Source organism: Myotis lucifugus, unplaced genomic scaffold (assembly GCF_000147115.1).
Source record: "Myotis lucifugus unplaced genomic scaffold, Myoluc2.0 scaffold_1, whole genome shotgun sequence".
Taxonomy (NCBI): Eukaryota; Metazoa; Chordata; class Mammalia; order Chiroptera; family Vespertilionidae; genus Myotis; species Myotis lucifugus.
In genome coordinates, this window is record NW_005871049.1 from 20,704,233 (window position 1) to 20,713,727 (window position 9,495).

Consider the following 9,495-nt stretch of genomic DNA (forward strand, 5'->3'; position numbering starts at 1 on the left):
CATGTACTGACATACTTTCCTTTGAACCTAATCAGTTTGTGGCCTGGAAGCTGAGTAATTTTAATGGGACAGGGCTTCTAGGCACATTTTTATCATTTAAAACTTCTTTCTTACCCTGCAGTGGGATAGTAGACACAAAAGTGCTTTAAAAATGAAAGGATCGAGGATTATGAAAGGAAATTATTATCATTACTAATCCGAATAGGTTTCTGTTGTTTATTATAATTCCCTCTCTCTCAATTTCAAAATTACAATTTAAAAGAGTAACTTAATAACCTATGTTCCTCTCCAAACCCTACCCTTCTACCTGCTGCTTAAGCCAGCCTCCCTCTGAGTGGGGAAGGGAGAAACACAGCCCATGGGAAAAAGTGGCTGGGCTCTTGTGTGGGTCACCTCGGCCCTCCGTCCTGGCATGGCACCAGCACAAGCTCAGCGTTGCCAGAGAGGCAACTGCAAGACAGAAACAAACCACAAAATAAGTGGTAGATGTATCTTTGTGATAAATCAGAGAACAGGGAAGCAGGGAAAGGAGATGTGGCTACTGATGTAGCTTCATCATGAGCTACAGGAAGAATGAGGAGAGGGTGCAACCAAAAGTTCCCTGTCACCCACCTAGGGTGGAGCAGAGAGCAAGAGTCTGTTTATTGTGTGAAGGTTTCTTGGAGGGTCAGGGAGGAAGCAAGTGCCTGAGGTGTCTGAGGGGAGCAAAATAGTGGGTGAGATTTTCTAGGATCGGCAATGCCCTTGAACAGGTCTCCAAAGCTGGCTTGCTGCTGATCCTATTTCATCTTGAAAGAGAATCAATCCTGCCCTTCCATCCCAGGTAGCCAACGGGCCTCAAGTAGTCAGAATTTTAGTATTGCAGCTTGAGTAATTGATGTTGTGCTATTCTCACTCTCTTATTAACCTCTTTTCAATATTTATCAGTGTAATCCTATGATTTTGTTCTCATTTAGTTTTAATGGGATGAATCACATGGGTAAAATCTCTAACGGTGGTCTGTTCTTGGATTCCTGGTCTTATTCTACTTACTCATTGGTAGTTTCTTTTTTTCCTGAGATGGTTTCTTGTTATTTCAATGACTAATCTAGGACTCAGCCTAAATATTCTTCTAAAGTTTGTTAGTTGGCAACATGGTCAATATGGTGTCATAGGACCCAAGGAAGAGGAGAGTTACAATAATTGGTTAATGATGCTAAGTGCCACTGAGAAAAAAGTAAATTAAGGACGGAAATGGATCCTGTGGATTAAGCTATTAAGAGGCAGTGGTACCCCAGATAAAGCAAGTGCTGTGGTTGACATAGTAGCCAGATTGCAATGGGCCAAGAAATGAATGGCAAGTGAGAAAATGAAAATGTCTTTCAAGGAGATTGGGGAAATCTCTGGAAAGAAACGATGGAGGGGAGCGAGATGGGGACATGGGAGTGCTGGGAAAAAACGCAACAGGCTCTTGCATTATTTTTCATTGTGAATGTATACCTATCGAAAAGAATAGAGAAAAATGAAACGGATAACACGGTATTATATTAAATATTTCCACATTGACTAGAGTGGTTGGCAAACTTTTTCTGAAAGGGTCACAGAATAAGTATTTTAGATCTTGAGGCCAAGAGGCCAAATACAGGCTATTATGTAATTTCTTAAAAGATAATTATTTAAAAATAAAAAAAATCATCCTTAGCTCAAAGGTCAGTTGCTATTTTTTATTATTTTGAGGTTACTATGGAGTTGGTTGAGACAGGGAGAGCTGTGAGGAAGGTTGTCACAGGACTGTCCAGAGATGGAGGCTTGAAGATTAAAGAAAAATACAAAAGGGGTGGGGGATGGAGGGAGGGAGAGAGAGAGAAAGGGAAAGAGGGAGAAAAAATAAGCAACTGCAGTGACTTCAGTAAAGTTCAAAGTCCAAGTCTGGCGTGCCACCCCAGGCTGATCCACCGTCATCCATCATCCTGACACTTTGGGCCTGGCCCCTCCTCTGGTTTTGAATTTGGTTTTGTCTACTTCTTTCTCTTTGGCAATCACTTTCGTCTCCTTGATTACCTGCTTCTGGTTAGTGACTTGGCTCCACTGCTAACTCTGGTTTGAACTTTTAATAAGGTTTGGGCACCTCCTTCTGTGACTCCTGAAGGCTGACCCCAGAGGCCTGCCCCTCCCCATCCCAAGCTGAGGTTTAAGTCTGAGGTCCAAGCACCAGCCCTCCTCAAGCCCAGCACATCCCTGTCTGTTTCTTTTAAACTCTATTTTGTGATAACAGGGCAGGGGTTGTATTGGTTAGCATTTACAGTAGCTTGGTGATAGGATCAGAAAATTTGGGGTTCTGCTACATAGGGAGAGCCACCCTCTGTGTGCCAGGTTCTGCCCTCAGTGGCCCCAAGATTTCCACCATGAATAGGAGTTGACAGATACAAGCAACAAGAATACTAGTAGGTCTACAAAATCTTCAGATAAAAGTTATCAAATAATAATATCCTATATAATAAAAGAGAAACATACAAATTAACCATCCCTCTGCTATGCTCAAACCACACCCACCATCCATGCCCACCAGCCAATCAGGAGCGAGTATGCAAATTAACCCAACTAAGACGGCGGCCACGGAGTTGGAGTGAGCAGGAGGCTTGGGTTGCCCCTGGTGATGGAGGAAACCAAGCTTCCCGCCTTCCCTGGCTGGCCCTGGGCTATGCTCAAGGCTACAAAGTTTCAATTATAGAAGATAAATAAATCCCAGAAAAAGAAAAAGAAAAAAAGGAGAGGCTGAAAGCTTGGGTCACCGGGGGATGTGGCCAGCCTGAAAACGGCCCTCAGCCCCTCACCCAGGCTGGCCAGACATCCCAGCGGGACCCCCACCCTGATCCGGGACACCCTTCAGGGCAAACCAGCCAGCCCCCACCCGTGCACCAGGCCTCTATCCTATATAATAAAAGGGTAATATGCAAATTGACCCTAACAGCAGAACGACTGGAAATGACTGGTCACTATGACACACACTGATCACCAGGGGGCAGATGCTCAATGCAGTAGCTGCCCCCTGGTGGTCAGTACGCTCCCACAGGGGGAGCTCTGCTTAGCCACAAGTCAGGCTGATGGCTGCCAGTACAGCGGTGGTGGTGGGAGCTTCTCCTGCCTCCTCAGCAGCGCTAAGGATGTCCGACTGCAGTTTAGGTCTGCTCCCTGCTGGTAAGTGGACATCCCCCGAGGACTTCTGGGCTGCCAGAGGGATGTCTGACTGCCAGCTTGGGCCCGATCCCCCGGGGAGCAGGCCTAAGCCAGTAGATGGACATCCCCCAAGGGTTCCCAGACTGTGAGAGGGCACAGGCCGGGCTGAGGGACCCCCCCGAGTGCACAAATTTTTGTGCACTGGGCCTCTAGTGTTTAAAATAAAGACATAAAAGAAGAAACAAATAACACAAGACAATAATAAAACCAAGACACAATATATATAATCCTATCTAATAAAGAGGTAATATGCAAATTGACCATCACTCCAACACACAAGATGGCTGCCCCCATGTGGACACAAGATGGCCGCCACAAGATGGCTGGCAGGGGAGGGCAGTTGGGGGGGACCCAGGCCTGCAGGAGAGGACAGTTTGGGAGGACCCAGGCCTGCAGGAGAAGACAGTTTGGGGGGACCCAGGCCTGCAGGGGAGGACAGTTGGGGGACACCAAGCCGGCAGGGGAGGGCAGTTGGGGGCAATCAGGCTGGCAGGGGAGCAGTTAGGCGTCGATCAGGCTGGCAGGGGAGTGGTTAGGGGGTGATCAGGCTGGCAGGCAGAAGCGTTTAGCGGAAATCAGTCAGGCAGGCAATCGGTTGGGAGCCAACAGTCCTGGATTATGAGAGGGATGTCTGACTGCCCTCGAGGGGTCCAGATTGGAGAGGGTGCAGGCTGGGCTGAGGGACACCCTCCCCGCACGAATTTTGTGCACCAGGCCTCTAGTATATTATAATATATCTATAATATAGATGAAGGATTTTCTAGAAATAAAAATATGATAGCTGAAATTAAAAGCCCAATGGATGTGTTAAGCCGCAAGACAGACTAGGTGAGGGCACTAATCTACCCTCCCACCAGCGGTTCAGAGTTTCTGTTTCTCCACATTTTGCCAACATTTGAGGGTGGTGCGAACTATACAAACTATACACAAGTAGGCAAATTGCAGGCTGCATTGTTTCTTTATAGAATTGAGCTCATCCCAGCCAAGATCCTGCCCTCTTCTGATTTCCTGGGTCATCCTTTTAGAAGCAGGGGGACTTTAAGCCTCAGCAAATCCCTCTCTGCTTATGTGTGTGTATGTGTGTGTGTTTGGTCCTTGGGGTCAGCTCTTTCCCACAAGGCTGGGCTTTTCCTCTCTGGTTCCCACACCCTGAAGCCTCTTACCCAGTGACTTCAGCATTGGCCTACCTGCTTCTGGTGTTAACTATGCTAATCCCCAGAGTCTGTTTTGTTCACTCTATACCTTTCAGCCTCTCCCTCCCCCCTCTCCAGGCCAAAGTTTAACCCAACTCTCACCACTCCTTTTCCTGTCAGCCAGTCTCTGACCACACCACATACAGCTTCTTTATTAACATGTGGTAAGTGACCTTAGAGCCCAGCCAAGAGTTTATGTGTCTACCTACGGTTGGGAAGGCACCAGAGACATATTTTTCCAAACCTGAAACTAGACACATAGCCTGCAAACCCAGAGGCAATATAGTATAAGGTTAGAGCATAGACTCCTGAAACTGAATCTTGCTTAGATCTACTGCTTCACTGTGTGACCTTGGGCCAATCATTTAACCTCTCTGTGCTTCAGTTTTCTCATATGTAAAACAGGGGTACTAGTACCCATAGCCTTAGGCTGTTAGGAGAACTAAATGAATTAGTTCGTGGACAGTTTTTGAACAGTGCCTGGCATGTAATGAGCACTGTGTATGTTCCCTATCATCATCATTACTGCTTCACTGGGACTGTCCCAGACAATCGCAGGTGGCAGTCACATTCATTGAAATGAGGACAGTGTCAGAAAGTGCCACTTCATTTATGCAACTGGTATGTTCTCCAGTTCTTTATCTCCTTCTGAAGGTTCATTAATCAGTAATTACATGGTTCTTACTCTTCTGAATCAGCCCAGACTATCTCCCAGCCCTCTCTGTCCAATCCGGTGTTTGACTCTGGCCACCCGAACAGTTGCGGCCACCTTGTTTCTGCCTTCTGCCCTTGACCTTCTTTCTACAAACCATCCTGCTTGCAGCAGCTAATAAATCCCATGCCTTTGGTATCTGAGAAGTTGCTTTTAGCTTGCGGATAGTGTTAAGCTGACACTGACAGGGCTCAGGGTAAGGAATGAGGTAGGCATGTCTCCTTTCACTCCGGGGGCAGAATGTCACCTTGAGTCTGAACTTTCTTAGCATCTGACACTGGCCAAGATACCTGGGCCCAGAGCTTTCCTTTAACTATGCTCTTCTGTTTGGTCAAAATCGCAGAAAACTGTTTTCCCATTTCTCTCCTGGTGACTTCTAAGTGGATTACTCACTGGGATAGTAATCAATTCTTCATCAGGCTCTCAATCTACATAAAGAGAAGGATGCTGACTCAGAGGTAATGAGGCAGGCCTCAAGGAACTGCAGGTATTAGATAATGTTGCCTGATTGTGGTTACTAAAGGCCTCATTTGAGACCTATCCCTCAATATGCTTGCAAGGGAAAGTTGGGCTGTTCAGGAGATTGGATTCTCCCACCAGACAGTTCCAAGGTAATTTTTGAAGAACCCAAGGAAATACAAGTGTGACACCTATAAACCAACTCACATCCTCAAGTCTTAGGCACCATCAGATCAAAAGGATATACATTAATTAATTTTAAAATATATATTCATTTAGAGTAGTCTTTTCCTTGACTAATCTCAAAGCAATAACCTTTGATTATACATGCATTTTGCAAGTGGCATTTTTGTATTTTCAGACCTGGGGAATCCAGGGAGGGCCCAATAAATGTGTTGGATTAGCTAGATAAACCCTGTGCTCAACTACAATGCAGATTATCATCTGTGATTTAAATGCAGCTTTTTGTCTTTGACTTCTGACATGCTAACACTACCTGTCAACACTACAGCTCAGTGTGACTAGAGGGGTGCGGCTAGGGAGTGGGAGGACACATGGAAGGAGGTGCCACTGGGAAGGAGATTGGTGTGAGTCCGAGGAGCATAAACGAGGAGCCACTGGAGGTCTTTAAGTGGAAGAGTCACATGATCAGGTAGGGTCTCAGAAAGAAAAGTTTTAAGGATTGAGTCTCTTCCGATTTTTCTTCTGCATCTCCCCAATTGCAAATACTTCTATTCATTTTTAAGAAGCTCAAGAAAATCCTCAGGCAAGGTTCATATTACTCTCAGGGGGGTGTTTGTGGTAGTCATAAGGGTTACAAGAGGTGGAAATGGGATGGCGAGGCTCCACTTCCTTGGTGTGCTGAGGGATGCCCTGAGGAGAAGGGAGTCTAGCTCAGCGGTCTTGGCAGGGGGCGTGGTTGGCCCCCTGGAGTCCACGTCAGAAAATCTGACCAGCGGGGATTCAGACGTCACAAACTCCTCTGCCTCAGTTTCTTCCCCTGGACCCCCAGTGCAGCTCGAGCTGCATAATCTTTAGGCTCCCTTCCAGCTCCAAAACTTTGTGCATAAAACATTGTCCCCCAAACTTATTTTAAACGCTAACCTCAATTTCAACCAAACACCTTTTCAGTTGGAATGGTTTGCCTTTCACCTTTCATTTCCCACCTCAAAGCCTGGAGGGACCATGTGCAGAGCACTCACAGGGAAAGAGAAATTGGAGGGGTGGGGGTGGTTGCATGCTGACTGCTAATCTCCGGGAAGTTGTGACATCTGTTAGATCATCAGTGCCTAATGCCCCATCCTATTTAAAGAACTGCAGCTTGAGAACTTGCCTATTGCTTGAAGTTCTGTCCTACACCAGAAGCAGGTAGCATGCCCTGAAGAAACCATGGGCAGCAAGTTTATTTACCCAAGGGCAAGTCAACACAACTGTAAGAGGCATTTGAGGGTGACCATGCTTGCTCTAACTGCCAAGGATATAAACCAATAGCTGCTCTTAGCTCAAAAGAATTAGATTGAACATTTTGCCTTTTTCAGTAGCATTGATTTGCAATTATTATCATATCACTTTTTTAAACAAAGCATCAGTAACAATCAACTCAAAGACATAGTCCCCCAAAGTAACAAGATCAAAGAAAAACAAATGAAAGACCTTTCTTGAAAAGTTAAGAGTGGATGCCTGGGAACGCCTCAGATAATTTCCTGTTTGCATTTTTCTAAACGTATGTTTTTCTTTAGTATACTTCCCAGTAGTAAATCTCCATACCACAATTTTTCGAGGAGTGTTTGAAACCAGCAGACTTCTCAGCCCACACTATTAAAATCAAATGTATTATTATTTCTCTGTTTCAGCTGAATGAAACGTTCTTTTCCATGAACTGCCAAAGACTTTATGGTTTTCTTAATATGCCCATTAAAGCTGGTAAATTACAGGGACCCACATATCTTAGAAGACAAAAAGATTGCAGGGAGGTCACAGTAAGCGATCGAGCTAGAGCGCGATTTCATAGCTGCAGGGAAAGGCAAGTTCACCCTCCCACCCCACCACCTTAAAAAGACAGTTCGAATTTCCTCCACTTCTTTCACAAAACAGGATCACACTTTCTGGGTGTTAGCCTCCCCAGCAGAGTTCTAGAGCCTGGGGCACCGAACAAGGCTTCATTATCCTCCTCCCTGCAGTGGAGGTAGCTTACCCTGAGCCCGGGCAGTGAGGAAGAGTGCGATTATCAGGGCACAGAGGCGGGCAGCACGGGGAGCCTTCATGTCAGCTGGCCTGGGCGCTCCCTCCCTCACGATGCTGCGCTGGCTTCAGCCTCCCTGAAACGTGAACATTTCCTGTTTCCTGCTTGTTTGGGTAGGTGCTAACTTGAAGGAGAAGTGTTTGCCTGTTTTTTTAGGAAGTGATGTAATTCTGCAGGAGCCTGTCAGACCAGCAAGGATTGCAAAAGAGAAGTTGCTCTTCAATCGCTGATGCAGTTAGCACGCCTCCCAAGCCCTTTGCAGCCCCGGCCCAGCCTTGGGCTTCTGCCTTTGGAAATTGTCCCCGTGGAAACGGTGTCGGTGCTCAGGTGTCATTTGGAATCTGAGAGTGGGGGTGGGGTTGGGGGGGGGGGGTCCTGAACCACATGCATTCTTGATTTGTGATTTTACTCAACCCACAGGTGAGTCCCTGTGGCTGCGTCTAGAGCAGCGCTAGCCAGCAGTAGGACTTCCTGAGATGATGGAAATGTTCCAAACCGGTGCTGTCCAGGACAGTAGCCATTAGCACTTGAAATGAGGCTAGTGCGAACTGAATATTTAGTTTTCTGCTTTATTCATTTAAGTTTAAATAACTCCGTGTAGCTAGTCCTGCCATGGTGGACAGTGCAGGGACATCAGCACCATGAGATCATGGCCAGGCCACTTCTCTCCAGCCAGGCCCAGCCTCCTTCCTGGGCCCTGGAGGAATGCCCCTCCCTCAAGGCTCACGGAGAGGGAGAGGACTATGCCACACCCGAGCCTGAAAGGTGTGCTCTGCTTCCCTGGAGAGAAATGATCTTTTTATGTTTGTTTTAGGGAGTTATTTTCTGTTCATTTTGTTTTTTCCTTTTTTTTCTTTATAAAGACTTTATTTTTTTTAAGTCTTTAGTTTTAGGTTCACAGAAAAAATTAAGAAGATACAGAGATTTCACATATATCCCCTGCTTCGACACATGCATAATCTTCCCTATTGTGAACATCCCCCATAGGCTGGTACATTTGTCACAAGGGATGAACACGTCATAATCACCCAAAGTTCACTCTTGCGGTTGTACATTCTATGGGTTTGGACAAATGTGTAGTAATAATGACCTGTATTTTCACTGTAGTATCTGTCATATGGAGTAGATTTACTGGCCTAAAGATCCTCAGTGTCCACTCAGCACCCCCCTCCCCCAACCCCTGACTGTTCCAGAATTTACCAGGAGACTGAAAAATATGCAGGAGTATTGGAGATACAGGAAAAACCCATTTATTTTCAGATGTTTCACATGTACCGGTACAGTGACTCAGGGGAGACTGTTCCTCTCCAAATCCTGAGCAAACCAATATGGAGGAAGCTCTCCCTTTATACCCTTTGGTTTCTCTGTCCCCCAAGTATGGATGGGACTTCCAGACCTTTTTCGGGCTTTGCAAAAAGCCCCAGGTGTTGGGATGGAGGCTGTGAGACCACACCTAAAGGCCTGGCCTGGTGCCAGTGCTGATACCCCCCTCCGGGGGTGGTGTATTGTTCATGGTTTATGGCCTCTGTAAAATGGGAGTACTTAGGTAAACAGGTCTTGCAAGACCAGATTGTGGAAAAAGGGGCAGTGACTTAATTATAGGCTATCAAGAATGGCCATTAGGTTACTGGCACAGATTCAGATTGCTAGCCCCCCCAAAATGTCTTATTTTC

General features: G+C 46.2%; 1 protein-coding gene and 1 long non-coding RNA gene across 4 annotated transcripts in view; one reads left to right on the top strand and one right to left on the bottom strand.

The window, feature by feature from the left end:
* Positions 1-7,927, bottom strand: part of TMEM154 (transmembrane protein 154) — a 46,100-nt gene extending 38,173 nt beyond the window's left edge. For 2 of the 3 annotated variants that reach the window (XM_014455956.2, XM_014455960.2), the window contains exon 1: positions 7,775-7,927. In XM_014455956.2, coding sequence (XP_014311442.1) covers positions 7,775-7,844 — 70 coding nt within the window. In that variant the 5' untranslated portion in view covers positions 7,845-7,927. The remainder of the gene's footprint in view (positions 1-7,774) is intronic. The other variant, XM_023755145.1, reaches the window with a different exon arrangement.
* LOC111826344 overlaps positions 7,824-9,495 on the top strand; it is a 3,442-nt gene continuing 1,770 nt past the window's right edge. The window contains exon 1 of the long non-coding RNA XR_002829682.1: positions 7,824-7,935. This is a non-coding gene — a long non-coding RNA (uncharacterized LOC111826344). The remainder of the gene's footprint in view (positions 7,936-9,495) is intronic.